The following is a 17,498-nucleotide window of genomic DNA, read 5'->3' as shown; positions in this document are numbered from 1 at the left end:
ATATGATCATTCTATTCATGATGAATATGATCATTCTAATGCAAACCAAGTTACCTGTATTTGTCTATATCAGCCCATTACGTACATGGTTTCTTTTTTAAATAGCTAAAGGTTCGAGTCGTCGTGGCCTAACGGATAAGACGTCCGGTGTATTCATGTTGAGCGATGCACCCGGTGTTCGAATCCCGCTGGCGGGTACCAATTTTTCTATTGAAATACGTACTCAACAAATGTTCACGATTGACTTCCACGGTGAAGGAATAATATCGTGTAATAAAAAAAAACCCGCAAAATTATAATTTGCGTAATTACTGGTGGTAGGACCTCTTGTGAGTCCGCGCGGGTGGGTACCACCACCCTGCCTATTTCTGCCGTGAAGCAGTAATGCGTTTCGGTTTCAGGGTGGGGCAGCCGTTGTAACTATACTTGAGACCTTAGAACTTATATCTCGAGGTGGATGGCGCATTTACGTTGTGGATGTCTATGGGCTCCAGTAACCACTTAACACCAGGTGGGCTGTGAGCTCGTCCACCCAACTAAGCAATAAAAAAAAATCCAAATTATACAACAATAACAACTGCCTTTAACCAAAGTGAAATCTAAACAACTCATTAATACGTATAAACAGACTGAAACCTTGAAGCGGATTCTAAATCAATGCCGGATTAAATAAAAGAGCTCACTTGAAAATTTTCGTGGAAAGTCAAAAGTTTCTCGCTATTTACAATACCTACCCCTTCCGCTAACTCCATTCAGAATCTAGAGGCTTTTGAAATTATAATCTGTTATAAACCAGGAAAATATCGTATTTAACGTAACACACAATTGCGAAATAAATTTTCGGGATTTTCTGTTTTGTAACCTGGAACTTTTTAAATTATCTTGGATGAATGCTATAATTTTATGATTGAATTTTGCGCTAAATGCTTTGACATACTCACGACCCGTCGGGTGTAAAGTTTACCAGAGTTTACATCACAATATTAATAATATGTGGTCGTCGTGGCCTAACGGATAAGACGTCCGGTGCATTCGTGTTGAAGCGATGCACCGGTGTTCGAATCCCGCAGGCGGGTACCAATTTTTCTAATGAAATACGTACTCAAGAAATGTTCACGATTGACTTCCACGGTGAAGGAATAACATCGTGTAATAAAAATGAAACCCGCAAAATTATAATTTGCGTAATTACTGGTGGTAGGACCTCTTGTGAGTCCGCACGGGTAGGTACCACCGCCCCGCCTATTTCTGCCGTGAAGCAGTAATGCGTTTCGGTTTGAAGGGTGGGGCAGCCGTTGTGACTATACTGAGACCTTAGAACTATATCTCAAGGTGTGTGGCGCATTTACGTTGTAGATGTCTATGGGCTCCAGTAACCACTTAACATCAGGTGGGCTGTGAGCTCGTCCACACAGCTAAGCAATAAAAAAAAAAAAAAAAAAAAAAACTCTCACCTTGAGACGGTTTGTCGAAATCTCAACTACACGACATAGCTGCGGCTGTCACGCTCTTCAAACTGGAAGGTATAAGTTTTTTGCGACAGAAATGCAGTACCTACTAGCTGGTGGTAGATTGTATTGTGATCCACATCTCAATCACCAATCGAACTAATAAGATAGACTCAAAAATGAGTCCAGCCGTTTAAAAAGACTTTATTTTTATTACCCTTGTAGGCAGACGAGCGTATGGCCAACCTGATGGTGAGTGGTTACCGTCGCCCGTGGAGGTCAGAAATGTCAGGGACAGAGCCAAGCTGCTGCGTACCGCTAACTACTCTCTACAAGCCTCGCTTGAAAAAGGACGTGTCATAACGCTCAAAAAACACCGTGGGGGGGAGCTCATTCCAAAGCCGGATGGTACGTGGCAAAAAAGATCTCTGGAAACCCACTGTGGATGAACGCAGTGGCTCCAGGTAGTATGGATGAACTGTACTCCGATGGACGGTGCGATGGTAAAAACGAGATGATGGGACCATCTCAAACAATTCTTTAGAGCACTCACACACTTTAGTGACCAACACCTAAAGAAGGATAATACATAAAGATCAGACAAGAGAGAAGATGAGGAAATTCAGCTAATACAAGCAAACGCTTAATCTATGTGGATAAGGACATTAACATCCAGAATCTCTAGTATTTAAGTAAATAAACATTCTCACATAGACTATCACTATCGAGGAAAATACGAATAACATAAAAAACAATAAGATAAAAAACCAACCATCTCACTTATTGGGGCCACATCTGAACTGGTAAGTTCTGAGGGACGAATAATAAGAACACGCTCGTGAGGATGGACCGTACCGAATTGACCGAAATGGACATAAATGGGGAGACCATGGATTTTAATTAGTCGAGGAAATTCTCAAACTTGCCATAAGTCGTCGTGGCCTAAAGGACAAGACCCTCGGTGCATTCGTATCTAGCGATGCACCGGTTTTCGAATCTCGCAGGCGGGTATCAATTTTTCTAATAAAATACGTACTTAACAAATGTTCACGATTAACTTCTACGATGAAGGAATAACATCCTGTAATAAAAATCAAACCCGCAAAATTATAATTTGCGTAATTACTGGTGTAGAACCTCTTGTTAATCCGCACGGGTACCACCACCCTGCCTATTTCTGCCGTGAAGCAGTAATGCGTTTCGGTTTGAAGGGTGGGGCAGCCGTTGTAACTATACTGAGACCTTAGAACTCGTGTCTCGACATAATAGCGAACAATTCCTCCCACTCGATGAAAAATCTTACATTTCGATTCCTCCAAATGATCAATGATGATCCATTTTGTGCAATATTGTAATTTAATAATGTTACCACTGATGTCCACCAATCTGAATGCATCAGCTCGCTGTGAAACACGAAGAAGAAATCTCATTTAAGCTCATTAATTTACAGTAGAAAAATTAATATTTATTTTAAGGCAAAAATCTGGTGCAAGTTTTTCGTTAGCGGTACTTAAAATGCAGAGCTGTCGGCCGTGTGATTCGGTTTCAAGGTAGGGACTATTGTTGTACAATTCAATTCATTTAGCCATAATTTAGCAAAGGATAAATTGGTTTGTAAAACTAAAACAATGCAAAAAGGATTTCCAAACTATATTTCACAGCATGGACACCAGATGCCCGATAACGTGGCACTAAGGGAGTGGAATGATTTATATTGGCATATCAAATTTCCTTACCTGGGATTCTGAGTAATTCCATTTCTCTAGTTTTCCCGTTTTTATTCTTCGACTTAATGCATACGAGATATTTCCGAGCCCTTTTTGTGGGGAGGGCAATGAATCCAAGCGATTTTCACCCTCCATTTGCGTGCCCCCATTTAACATCGTGATTAATGAAGACTAGACTGGCTGATAATAAAAAGTTTGTGTAAAAGAAGTTCTCATTTTTTTATTTTATATCCATTATTTATTTACTAACATAGTATATGTGTCATTTTAAATCTATATTCTTATTTGTACTTGATACTGTAAGGTTTGCTGTAAAATTTATCATGTTAAAATTAAGGTGATTTTCGGATTGCCATAATAATATAGCAACACTGTTGGTCGGAACAATCGCAGTAATGGGGATGAGACACTAGTAAAAAAGGTGGTTGTCGGAAAAAAATGGTGGAGAAAAAGCGGTGTATTCTGTAGTGAGCATATATCTAAAGATTGTACAAGTGGAGTTACAAATAAATCAATACAGAATCAAGCGAACCACTGCAATATGTGTATTTATTTCCTGGGTGTTGGAAGCGAAGTTTACACTACGCATATGAATACAGCAACCTTGAGGTTAGGTCTTGATTGTATTTTATTAAAGACTGATCCCCTCCCCGATACAGGCATCGCGGCAGAAATAAGCAGAATTGCGGTACCTAACTCTGCAGACTAACAAAACATCTCAGTATTCTTTCATTTCTTTTTTCTCTTCTTCTTAATTCTTTGGTCAGATTCCAGTTTTGTCACAAGTCCACCGTACATCTCTTGCTTTAAGGCACTACTTATTTGCGATTGGAGAGAAAAATCAATTTCATTTAGTGCACTATTTCGTTATAAAATTTTGCGCAACAAGCCAGTATGTACTTAACGTTGTAAAGAATAGGCACTGTGGTGCATCACTATCAAAACCAAAAACTACATAGAGACAATAACATAACGAATAAAGCAAATACTGCACTAGACTTCATTCTTGTGGAAACCGTTTAATGGCTAAAAAACAACTTTTAGGTGTTTTTAGAGGATGTTTACGAAAAATCTCAACTACAAACTTGTTTTCGAAATTAAGTTATAAATTCGAGCGTTATGTTTAGTGAAATAAGGTTGTTTTTTAATAATAGTAGCGGTTTAACGTTAAAACGAAAACTTTTAACTACAAACGTTCCCTCTCGCTTCTTAAATAAGCAAAGTATCAAAAGTTATTTTCATATAAACGACGTCTCCATTGCACCCTTCACACACAGTAAATTAAATCAAGCGCTATCGGAAATCTCATTAAGGTCTTGTTTATGTCTCTCCTCATTCCTGTGCCAATATTCTTGGCTTTGTCTGAAGAGTCAAGCTACGTTACTTAACTTGAATATGTTTCTCATAAATTTGATATTGTTTGAAATTTAAGCTGTCTTGTCGAAGATATGTTTGTGTTTTCTTGTTTTAAGTTTATCATTTATGTACATATTATATCCTTCTTGTATACTTCAGTATATAATACGCCCAGTATTTGAGCACAATTATAAAGTTGTTGAGCTAAAGATTTGAAAGACAGAAACTTATCTTGTGAATCTTCGAATTTCAGTAAGAAGGGATGTTTTGAGATTCTCAATAGATATTAATTAGCTACAGATACTGGCTAACAGTATAGTCATCCATTCCTAGCGTTTTAACATTTTATCGTCAGGGGAACGAACTAACGAAGCCCTGATACCTGTCCCTGTCCTACCTTATCACCTGTTGGTGCATATCAGATAGTAACTTCTATCATATTCCAAATTTTTACGGTTTCAAAGACCATCATCATCTTCATTAACCCATAGCCCATCTTTTCACCTGCCGGTGCGCGGTCTCAATTAAAGATAATATTTCCTTCTCCAATCGTGCTCCTCAGGTTTGAGGTTCATGACCACTACCATCCACGACGTTCATTCTCACGATATTATGCCATCTCGTTTTGCCTCCGCTAATCTGAGAGTATCTCGGACGACGGAATCGAGGGTAATTCGGACCTGGATAGACCATAAGGCATTGGACTGGGCCCCCGCGATGTTTTTTTCCACTTTGCTGCTGATCACCATTTTTTTCGAAGTTTTCTTCGTCTTTCCTGGTAATTTCTCTTGGGGGAAGGACTTGCTAACATTAGCCTTAGTAAAAGTAGTGCTTCGGAGGAACCAACCACCGGATCGGAATCGCGACCCGTTGAGGAGATTCGGCGAGTAACTCCGGTTGTATCTATGGCTACCATCACCGTCCTGCCCATCACTGCAACGAAACACTCATGGCTCCGGACTGATGAGCCTTTCCCAATGCAACTGAAACTGTGACTTCACATTACAAGATAGACACATTGCATCTATGAGTTATAGTTATATAGTATAACATCAAGTTATTCGGTTCAACGTGAGAGTATTCAAATAGCTACACTCGAGAAACAAAAATACATCTTTCCGTAAGAAAAATAAATTAACATTATACTTCACGGTCTGTATCAAGCTTAATAATATCCAATAATTTACTTTTTGTACTTAATTATGTTTTATTACGTTCGTATAATTCTCTATAACGTTCGCCGATGAAAAGTTTATCCATTAAACTTTAACGATCTGTTTGTGTTCGTTAATGAAACATTTTGTGTAGTCAACAAGCTTCCTGTATACATTTCTAATAATTCTCGAGAATTTTAATATATAACGTGAACATTTCCCGCAATTCAATCGTCACTTTTCTTTTTTTGTTGGATTAATTGCTGGTGGTCCAACGGCCTTTCTAGTTTCACCAGGACAAGTGGGCGACACGGGCTCAGCAGAAAGGCGTGGGATTTGCAAACAGCTCGAAGGCAGCTAGCTGTTTGGCGAATGCATGTACTACTGGATCGAAATGGGGACCCGTTGAGAAGATCCGGCGAGAAACTCAGCGGGCCGATGTTATAGGTTAGATTTCGCGTCGAGCTTTTCGACGAGTAAGATTACCAAGATCCTCTATACCTGCTCCTAGTGTTGAAGCTGCAGGCGTTTAATAGTGTTAGAGGATTAGGTGGAAGTGCTAGAATTTAATGAATTTATAAGATTTCTTGGTCGGTGGGCGAACTAACAGGGATCAGCTTGTGGAGGGCCGTCAATACAACCTACAGCTAGTAAGTCCCTGCGTGCGATAGTATATTAGTCAAGTAACACTACATACTGTTCTCCGGTGAGTTTTTTTTTTTTGTAATACTGGGGAATCCAATTTTCGGATACGCGGCCGAGAAGAGATCAGGCTGGGTTATGTTGGGCTACAAGATGACTACCAACTAAACCCCATCGATCATTCTCTACCGACGTCCGATCCCCGCCTGAAACTGATATCGGATCAAGGTAAGGGGGATTCCACGGTCAACACTTAGCCATCGAGGCCTAAAGAATAAGACGTCCGATCCATTTTCTTCGAGCGATGCGAATGTCTTGGTAATTAAATACCGTCCCACAAATAGGTACTAATATTTCAAACGAAATTGACATGATTTGTTAACGCATGAATGACTTCCACGATTAAAGAATAGCATCGTGTAATAAAAATAAAAATTCCAAAAAACATCATTTGGTATAACTGGCGGCCACGGCCCCTGGCCCTCCTGGTGTTAAGTGATTACCGGAGCCCATAGACATCTACAACCTGAAAGTCGCCATATACCTTGAGACATGAGTTATAAGAGGTGTTTCCCGAGCGCTATGACATGTCTTTCTTCAAACGAGGCTTGTGGAGAGTATTAAGCGGTAGGCAGCGGCTTGGCTCTGCCCCTACATTGGTGAAGTCCATGGGCGACGGTAACCACTCACCATCAGGTGGGCCGTATGGTCGTCTGCCTACAAGGGCAATAAAAAGAAAGTATTCGTTTTAACAGTACAACTGCCCCACCCTTTTTAAAGAATTTAATTTTTTAAAGAAAAATATTACTGCTTCACGGCAGAAACAAGCAGGGTTGTAGTATTGAGGTCGTCGTGGCCTAAAAGATAAGACGTCCGGTGCATTCGTGTTGAAGCGATGCACCGGTGTTCGAATCCCGCAGGCGGGTACCAATTTTTCTAATGAAATACGTACTCAACAAATGTTCACGATTGACTTCCACGGTGAAGGAATAACATCGTGTAATGAAAGTGAAACCCGCAAAATTATAATTTGCGTAATCACTGGTGGTGGACTTCGGAATAACCAGTGTCCTGTTTGTATTCAATGCAAAGTTTGAAGACTATTATAGCCGTTATACTATACAATTGTGATATATTACACATGCTTGAAGGTGAGTGGTAGCGTTTACATTGCGATATCAATGGGTACTGGTAGTCATTTAGCACCTCTGTCACCCGTCTATGTATTTAAAAACATTATAGGTAGAACTAAGCGCTTTGAGATAGCTTTCGTTGTGATTTTTCGAGAGGCACGAGAGGCCGTTTTAACGGATAAGACGTCCGATGCATTCGCGTTGAGCGATGCACCGGTGTTCGAATCTCAGGCGGGTACCAATTTTTCTAATGAAATACGTACTCAACAAATGTTCACGATTGACTTCCACGGTGAAGGAATAACATCGTGTAATAAAAATGAAACCAGCAAATTTTTTATTTGCGTAATTACTAATGGTAGGACCTGTTGTGAGTCCGCGCGGGTAGGTACCACCGCCCTGCCTATTTCTGCCGTGAAACAGTAATGCGTTTCGGTTTGAAGGGTGGGGCAGCCGTTGTAAGTATACTGAGATCTTAGAGCTTAATATCTCAAGGTGGGTGACGCATTTACGTTGTAGATGTCTATGGGCTCCAGTAACCACTTAACACCAGGTGGGCTGTGAGCTCGTACAACCATCCAAGCAATAAAAAAATGTAACTCTGGCATCGCCCATAACCGACGGTAACCACTGACCATCCAATGGGATATATACTCATGTGCCTACGATGAAGTCCATAAATCCGTGTAGATCATACTAATTGTATGTATCGCAGGATTACGGTGATGAAAAATAAAGGTTAGTATGTAATTATTGTTTTTTTATTAAAATACCTTCACTTTCAAAAACTTTAACAATAATTTACTACAACATTTCATTACATATCTACAAAATATAATAATATATTATAACCTAAAAGTAATAATTAAATATCACATGTTACATTTTAGATTAGAATGTGGTCAATTATTGTTTTTTAAATCTTTTAATGCAAAACAATAGAGTTGTATTTTTTTTACGGCCATTGGTTACTCGACTTAATAGCCATTGCCAGGTCTATAAAAATCTTCAATAATATTCTAAGATTTTCTTTCTTAAATGATTTAGGTTTTACAGCACTGTTTTATTAATTTTAGATAATACAAAATTGTTTACGAAGACAATAAAGGATCAGTATACATCATACTAATATCCGTGTGGGTAGGAGATCACAGGAAAGCCCACCATCATTAAGACTTTTCTCTGGGTACTGTAGATTTGGGGGATTTGGGAATAGGGGTAGAATAGGGAAAAATCTGGGATGTCACAATGCTTTTGTGAGATTTAAATTTGTTGAATTGAAAAAAGACTTTTACGTAGTGTTTATGAATATTAAATAGTTTTATAATTTGGTTGGTTATTAGTTGGTAATAGTTCGGTTGGTTGGTAATTTATAACTAGTCAGGTCATAAGTATTGTCACACAGTAAAAACTTTTCTTTTAGAATGCTGGCCACAAAAAAGTTTATTGAATTCGAATTTCGAATTGTTCATGAAAATAAAAATGTATACTTTTAGAATTTTACTCATTTTTAAATATGGAGTGGACGCTTAAAGAAGACCGTGTTGCAGTTATTGCGTTGCATCGTTGCGGTTACGCGCCAATTCAAATTTTTAACATACTGAAAATTTTGAATATAACCAAAAGATTCGTTTATCGTACCATCAAACGATACAATGAAGACTCTAGTGTAGATGACAGGTCAAGAAGTGGTCGCCCTCGGTCTGTTAGGACTCCAGCAGTGATAAAAGCTGTGAAGGCGCGAATTCAAAGAAATCCCAAACGTAAGCAGAAACTGTTGGCCCTTCAGATGGGGTTAAGCAGAACCACGGTGAAAAGGGTGTTAAATGAAGACTTAGGGCTTCGGGCATATCGAAGAAAAACAGGACATCGTTTGAATGCTCGTCTAATGGACCTGAGACTGAAGAGATGCCGCGCTTTGTTGAAGCGGTACGCGGGAAAAAATATCGGGAAATTCTTTTTTCGGATGAAAAAATTTTTACCGTAGAAGAGAGCTACAACAAACAAAATGATAAGGTGTACGCACACAGTAGTGAAGAAGCGAGCAACCGTATTCCGCGTGTCCAACGAGGTCATTTTCCATCCTCGCTCATGGTATGGTTGGGAGTTTCTTATTGGGGCTTAACAGAGGTACGTTTTTGTGAGAAAGGTGTAAAAACGAATGCAGTTGTGTATCAAAATACAGTCCTGACGAACCTTGTGGAACTTGTTTCTCATACCATGTTCAATAACAGGCACTGGGTATTCCAACAAGATTCGGCGCCAGCTCATAGAGCGAAGAGCACACAAGACTGGCTGGCGGCGCGTGAAATCGACTTCATCCGGCACGAAGACTGGCCCTCCTCCAGTCCAGATTTGAATCCGTTAGATTACAAGATATGGCAACACTTGGAGGAAAAGGCGTGCTCAAAGCCTCATCCCAATTCGGAGTCACTCAAGACATCCTTGATTAAGGCAGCCGCCGATATTGACATGGACCTCGTTCGTGCTGCGATAGACGACTGGCCGCGCAGATTGAAGGCCTGTATTCAAAATCACGGAGGTAATTTTGAATAAACTTTAGTGTCATAAGAATCTATGTTTTGTTAAGTTCATTTTGGTATATGAATGGTTACATAATGAATAAACTTGTTTCAATTATTTTACATTAAACATGTGACAGAATTTATGACCTGACTAGGTATATATAAAAATGAATTGCGGTTCGTTAGTTTCGCCAAAACTCGAGAACGGCAGTACCGATTTGGCTAATTTTGGTCTTGAATTATTTGTGGAAGTCCAGAGAAGGTTTAAAAGGTAGATAAATATGAAAATACTCGGAATCAAATAAAAAAATAACAATTTTGTTTTTCCTTTGATGTTTCCCCCGTCGGACGGACTCCTTTTGTTTGTTTTAAGTCTATTTTATACAACAGTTTAGGTCTTTTATTTATCGATTAAGGCACTACGAAGTCTGCCGGGTCAGCTAGTAAATAAATAATTGGTTGGTAAATAGTTTGGTCGGTTGCTTGGACAAGTTTGTCTGCTTCGAGCATCCTACCCGCAGTTTTCAGTTAAAGCATCATGTATGTAACGAGATGGAGCACTTCTGGATGTTTCCATTGTACCACGGGCGACCAGCGCCCGATGTTGCTCCGGTGCAATCACGAGGTCTGCAGCAGCGAGGACGCAAATATCTGCTGCATGATGTGCGGCAACGACGCCACGTCCATGCACACGTGCGCGTGACCCACCGGTAGCCTCCTCAGCAGTCTGTACATTGTATTTACCACTTTATTGATCATAGTGTCGTCGTGGCCTAAAGGATAAGACGATCGGTGCATTCGTGTGTAGCGATGCATCGGTGTTCGAATCCCGCAGGCGGATACCAATTTTTCTAATGAAATACGTACTTAACAATTGTTCACGATTGACCTTCACGTTAAAGGAATAACATCGTATAATAAAAATCAAATCGGCAAAATTATAATTTGCGTAATTACTGGTGGTTGGACGTCTTGTGAGTCCGTACGGGTAGGTACCACCGCCTTGCCTATTTCTGCCGTTAAGCAGTAGAGCGTTTCGGTTTGAAGGGTGGGGCAGCCGTTGTAACTATACTGAGACCTTAGAACTTATATCTCAAGGTGGGTGGCGGTATTTACGTTGTAGATGTTTATGGGCTCCGTTAACCACTTAACACCAGGTGGGCCGTGTGCTCATCCGCCTATCTGAGCAATAAATAAAAAATTAAAGCTGCAAGCATTTGTCAAGAGCTATATATACTAAAAAAAATGTTTACAAACACAAGAGCACGTCTCTTCTGATAACTGATAACATTCATGCTCGTCAAGACCAAAATTACTCGAACTAACATAGACATCAATAATGTAAATACCTTAAGACATGGGTTCTAAGTCTCAGTTCCATGGTAAAACGGCTGAACCCCCTCAAACTGAAACACGTGACTGCTTCGTGGCACAAAAAACAGGACAGCGGTACATACCCGTGTGGGACACGAGCCATTCGAACACCGCGAGTAAACTTTAAATTTAACAAAAAAAAATCACTCACGAATTGGCTTCATCTCCCAAACTGCCGATGAATATGACGTGCGCTTGAACTTTGGGCTCCGCGGTCAGAATGGCACCCAAACGCTCCGGAGGAATCCCGTATCTGGATACGAGGAAATAAAGCTTAAAATACCGTGAGCGGGGTCGGTCATCACCAGTGGTCGGAGTAGGTAGATTGATTTTATATACTTGCATCAAGATATTATAATATGGACAAGCCATTTTATCCATAATGTATATTTTTTTAAATTGAAAAATAATATTTTTAATCCTCATCGGATACAATTTCTATATTTATGAGTAGAGTAACAAAAAGCCCTGTGTATGTTTTGTCTCATACTGACAAGCGTCATTTCTAATTCAACAGAAAGGGACAAAATACGGTGTAACTATTCCAAAGTGTTTTTGTATAAAATAGAATACTGATTTCTTTCACCATTACTTAGCACTGGTAGCGTAGATTAATATTATTAATACGTTTTTTACCTTAAACACAGATTCATGCTAATTTCAAAATTCCGGAACAAATATCACAATAAATATGAAGTTCCGGTACTTTGGAGGCATATCCATATTATCCTCTACGTTTAACATCAACAACCTTAAATCAATCTAGGTAGATTACTCCGACCGTAGTAGGTACTCCGACCTCTTTTTTTTTCCTGCCTTTGCTGATAACCTTGAGAGGCTATTTCAGCTTCACCATAACGTGTATGGTGAGCTCACGGGGCTCAAACCGGAGTGTTGCCAACACTGACCCTAGCAGGAGTAGTGCTTCGCAGAATATACCACCGGATCGGAACCGCGACCCACTGGGAAGATCCGGCGAAAAAATCAGCGGGCTGTGTCTATGGGTTAATTCGCTCGTCGAGCCCTTCGTCGCAAGCGACGGGTTCGACGAAGACGGTAACCGGTGCTTGCGGTGCCTAAAAGCACCGTTAATGGATCGGAAGGATCCGTAATGACGTGAGCCTCCGACCACTAGTTGTCACTCATGGCAGCAGATCCTCACCTCCTCAGGTTCGCGTCGGAGAGTATCAGAACGATGGCCTCGTCCGCGTCTTCCTCGGCGAGCGTGGAGATGGCGTGCCGGGCCGCCGGCAGGGTGTTGTCCCCGGACCAACAGAACTGCGCGTGCGCGTGCATTGTTCTTATTATCTGTCAACATTCAACCTTATGTATTAGAGAATAGAGAACGCTTTATTTACTCGTCGAGAGATTGAGATAGCGCCAACCCGCTGAGTTTCTCGTTCTAATCAGTGAGTCGCGTTTCGGATCTGGTGGTAGATGCTGCGAAGCACTGCTCTGGCTAGGATTAATGCTAGCAACGTCGTCAGGTTAGAGCCCCGTGAGCTCACCTACTCACTCTGCATAACCCTCTAAGATTAACAACTTAGGTAGAGTAGGTATTACTGGTGGTAGGACCTCTTGCGAGTTCGCACGGGTAGTTCCCACCACCCTACCTATTTCTGCCGTGAAACAGTAATTCGTTTCGGTTCAAAGGGTGGAGCATCCGTTCTAACTATACTGAGACCCTATAACTCATATATCATGGTGGGTAGGGCATTTACATTGTACATGTCTATGGGCTCCAGTAACCACTTAACACCAGGTGGGCTGTGAGCTCGTCCACCTATCGAATCAATAAATAAATAAAAACATGTGTGCAATTCACACGTGGTAGAAGTGAAACCTTCAAAAATTAAAATACAATTATCCTAAATGTCTAAGTATATTATTAGTAAAATTTTGTCATTAGTAAATAATTGTTAAATCACTTTATATAGTATGAGGTAGCGCCCTCTGTGAATTGATATTTTAACTTCACGTATAATCCTAAATTAAAATTCACTACATAGAAGTTTCATACACACGTTAGTATTAAAAAAAATCTCATAGATGGCGCTGTATTAAAAAACACTACACTGAGAACGTCTAATGTGTTCTATCTCATTCGCTCGCCGGCTGAATCCTATACATTTATGTGTTTGTGTCTCTATGGACTTATTTTTTCGTTTCATCGAGTTTGAAATCGCAACGGTTCTAAAGAAATTTCACTTCAAATAGTAATAGTGCTATCGACTCCTAATAACTGACCTCTAATCTTTGCTTTTCGTTTTCCGGCGGCCGGTCCGCCCTGACCAGCTCGAGGGCGTGCTCCTCCCCGGAGTGCGCGTACATGTCGTACTTGATCCTGGACTCGTAGCCCCGCAGCGCCTCGGTGAGGAGCACCACGGCTTCCATGGAACGTTCCAGACGACCGTCGTACGAATTAAACCTGTTTTGGTACAATTTTATTGCTATAATTTGTGCTTATGTTACAAGGCACTTTTTTTTGTTACTTATTTGTGTATCTTTTATTTTCTAATGTGTATTGTGTGCCTAATAAATAAAAATAAATACATTTTAAATGATTTATAGTCGATGTCTAGGAATTTATATAGTTAATATTGATATGGTTCATAACAAACAATCGCATGGACAAATATTTTCTTTCTTTACTTCAAAACATTTTTTCTAAATGCACCCATTACGTGGGTAAGGCCGCCAAAAAGTAACCATTTTGATGGATGACTCCGCGTCCGGCATCTTTTTTAGAATAAATACATTAATACTATCATGTTTTATTGTTTTCCTGGCAAAAGGCATCCTTTCTACAGCTGTTACAAATACGCAAACGTCTGTAAAACTACTTCTTTGTATTTAATTATGTAGTTTTTACTACGATAATACGAATTGCTAGAACAAATTCAAGTGTCCCAAATGATCCCCCATCATAGTTGGAATGAATTATATAAGTTTCAGTTTATTCCAGCGGCAATAAAATTTTTTTTTTAAAGAATCATTTATGTTAGGCTATATTTAATTCCTTCACAAAAATCTAGCTATTGAAATATCAATTATTTTCGAATTTTAACATCACGTCCTAGTATTTTAAGCTTTTATGTTACTGATTTTAAGTTACCAAAATTTTTACAATAATTTAAGGATTGAGCAGTAAGAATATGTTTTACAATTGGCCACGCCAATATCTAACTTACTTATGGTATGTCACGTACTTATCGGCCATTAGTGAGATGATACGTGAGTTAGTTTGGTCGGCATCGTGTTTTTGTCCGACAGAAAAAAAGTTTTTACTGATTTTAAGGTAGGTTTGTATCGTTTTTCTTAAATCGAAGGATAATTTAGTAAGTTTAATGTTTAAATAAGAGCTCTAAGCTATAAACGTTGTTAATTATTCATCATAGTGCCTTAGGTTCGAGCATCTTTTGAAAAGAGGGTAGGTTTAAGTTACTTTTATGTTACTATTGTTGTTAATTTTTAATTACGTAGCATAAAAGTGATGTAAAGCTTAGAACACATTTGGAATTGTAGAACAAAATGATAAAATGATAAAATTATAAATTATAAATTCAAACACATCAACAACTTTTAAGTTATCCGGTAACTTAAGCTTTTATGTTACATGAGTCCAATTTAACGGCCTTACCCACGTAGGTATGTATTTTAATTAAAAAATTTGAGCCTTATTATTTGTTTAAAAAACAAAATAAGTATTTAACTTCGACATCACCAAACAAAGAGCTACCATACTTTATAGTTAGAGATGAGGATACAATCGATAAGGGATTCATCGATAAGATCTATTGAATTTTACCCTATAAAAGTCATCGACATCGAATCTCGACCCTATAACTTGGACATGTGGCAAAACTGTTGCTCCTGAGTTCGAAAGCAATATCAAATCACCCTCAATATGTTCATTTTTATTTCATTGACTTATTAGTAATTTATATTTCGCCTTTAGTGTAGACCCAAGATAGTTCGTGAACGCCAATATCTATATATTGACGTCATGATTTTTTTTGTATGCCGGGGATATTTTTTTTACAATTTCCCTGGGCTTTTACAATTAGTCCAACATAAATACCGGAGACAAACACTGGCCCACCATATCGAACAATTTGGAGCCGATAGTAATTCATGTGTTAAGTTGTTATCGAAGCGTATAGACATCTGAGTAAGTACGATTTTCCTTTGTGTTCGTCAACCGACTCTCTTTTTTTTAATTTGTAGATATTAAAGAGTTTTAGCGTCAATATTCGAATTTCAATCTGTCACTATTTTTTCGTAATACTAATAATAAAAAACAAAAGAGGATATCGTCGCTGTCAAACCGAAAATCTGCTATGTGCAAAAACTCTATTTTCAATTAACTAGTAATAACATTTTCGTATCAAGTTTTATATGCAGGTGAATTTTTAATAACTATATCAAATGAAAGCTATAGATAAATATTAAAGCTATAGATACATAACAGTTTTTTTTATACGGTAGATAGGGCTGTAAACTGACGATATGCAATCCATCAAATACCTCACTTAACTAGACTATAATCATGTACATACCTGTACATACTGCCGGAAACGTCTAGAACTAGCCTGAGCCGTTTCGGTTTGTCCGGCGGAGCGCCCTCTGGCGGCGGCTGCTCAATGCGGCGTCGATATATCGTCTTCTCTCCGGTCAAACCTGTTATGCGTACATATGTATATTTTTTTTATTACCCTTGTAGGCAGACGAGCATACGGCCTACCCGATGGTGAGTGGTTGCCGTCGCCCGTGGACTTCAGCAATGCCAGGGGCAGAGCCAAGCCGCTGCCTAACGCTTAATACTCTCCTAATAAACGGCCGTCTGGTGTAGTGGTAAGTGACATGGTCACTACACAAGGGGGTCGCGGGTTCGAATCCCGCCAAGGAAAGATATTTGTATGATAAATATAAATGTCTTTTCCAGGGTTATGGATGTATATTAAAATATATGTATGTGTATAATAAAAATCTTACATTTATATCCGTTATCTGGTACCTGTAACACAAGTTCCTTACGAACTTATCACGGGACCAGTTAACGTGGCGTGATTGTTAGTAAATATATATAAAAATATATATACATATATATACTAATGTAATATACATATATACATAATATACAGTCTATTTAAATGCTTAATATCTAAATTATTCACGAGTCAAGATCACAGTTTTTTTTCTGTCGTAAAGCTGATGTTGAGTATAGATATTATCAGGTCGAAGACCCTATGACTGGGCGACATAATAAGGCAAGACCCTGGTATCAATCCGTGCATGCTTAAAATACATCGTAACACCATTGAAACTGTCTCGAGTAACTACTTTCTGTTATGTATCAGTTAAATAAATAATGTAGTTTCGACTTTGGCATCGTCTCCCATACCTGCGGCGCAATGTACACATGATTTAACTTACCTTCAATTATTTTCCCGTCGTCGAGTTCACCGCTGGTCTGGTGTCGGCTCCATTGCCTCTCTTTAGCCTTGGCTTGTAGCTCTGCTAGGACCCCACGCAGCGCGCCAATCTGAAAAGGATATGAGGATTTATGTTTTTTTTTTATTGCTTAGATGGGTGGACCAGCTCACAGCTCACCTATTGTTAAGTGATTACTGGAATCCATAGACATCTACAACGTAAATGCGTCACCCACCTTGAGATATAAGTTCTAAGGTCTCAGTATAGTTACAACGGCTGTCCCACCCTTCAGACCGAAGTGCATTACTGCTTCACGGCATAAATAGACAGGGTGGTGTCACCTACCCGCGCGGACTCACAAGAGGTCCTACCACCAGTAATTTCGCAAATTATAATTTTGCGAGTTTGATTTCTATTACACGATGTTATTTCTTCACCGTGGAAGTCAATCGTGAGCATTTGTTGAGTACGTATTTCACTAGAAAAATTGGTACCCGCCTGCGGGATTCGAGCACCGGTGCATCGCTACATACGAATGCACCGGACGTCTTATCCTTTAGGCCACGACGACTTCTTTGACGACGACTGTTATCAACAATGTGTTAAAAATTTTCACTGAAATGAAAATAGATCCCGAAAGCGTTACAAAGCGATTAGTGATTTTTACTTTCATTTTTATCACTAACCCACAAAATGACAAAAC

The 17,498-nt window shown here is 39.3% G+C and overlaps 1 protein-coding gene across 1 annotated transcript in view; it reads right to left on the bottom strand.

Annotated features, from left to right (window-relative positions):
* Positions 1-8,205: 8,205 nt before the first annotated feature.
* c12.2 (von Willebrand factor A domain-containing protein c12.2) overlaps positions 8,206-17,498 on the bottom strand; it is a 39,070-nt gene continuing 29,777 nt past the window's right edge. Inside the window, exons 16-21 of the mRNA XM_089729240.1 lie at positions 16,796-16,904; positions 15,919-16,039; positions 13,607-13,787; positions 12,522-12,667; positions 11,511-11,612; positions 8,206-10,712 (exon numbers count right to left, since the gene is read on the bottom strand). Of these exons, the coding sequence (XP_089585366.1) occupies positions 10,604-10,712; positions 11,511-11,612; positions 12,522-12,667; positions 13,607-13,787; positions 15,919-16,039; positions 16,796-16,904 (768 nt within the window). The 3' untranslated portion in view covers positions 8,206-10,603. The remainder of the gene's footprint in view (positions 10,713-11,510; positions 11,613-12,521; positions 12,668-13,606; positions 13,788-15,918; positions 16,040-16,795; positions 16,905-17,498) is intronic.

The sequence above is a fragment of the Bombyx mandarina genome, chromosome 08 (genome assembly GCF_030267445.1).
Source record: "Bombyx mandarina strain Sakado chromosome 08, ASM3026744v2".
NCBI classification, from domain to species: domain Eukaryota; kingdom Metazoa; phylum Arthropoda; class Insecta; order Lepidoptera; family Bombycidae; genus Bombyx; species Bombyx mandarina.
The sequence above is the reverse complement of the archived record's forward strand: the minus strand, read 5'-3'. Positions and strand labels throughout refer to the sequence as shown.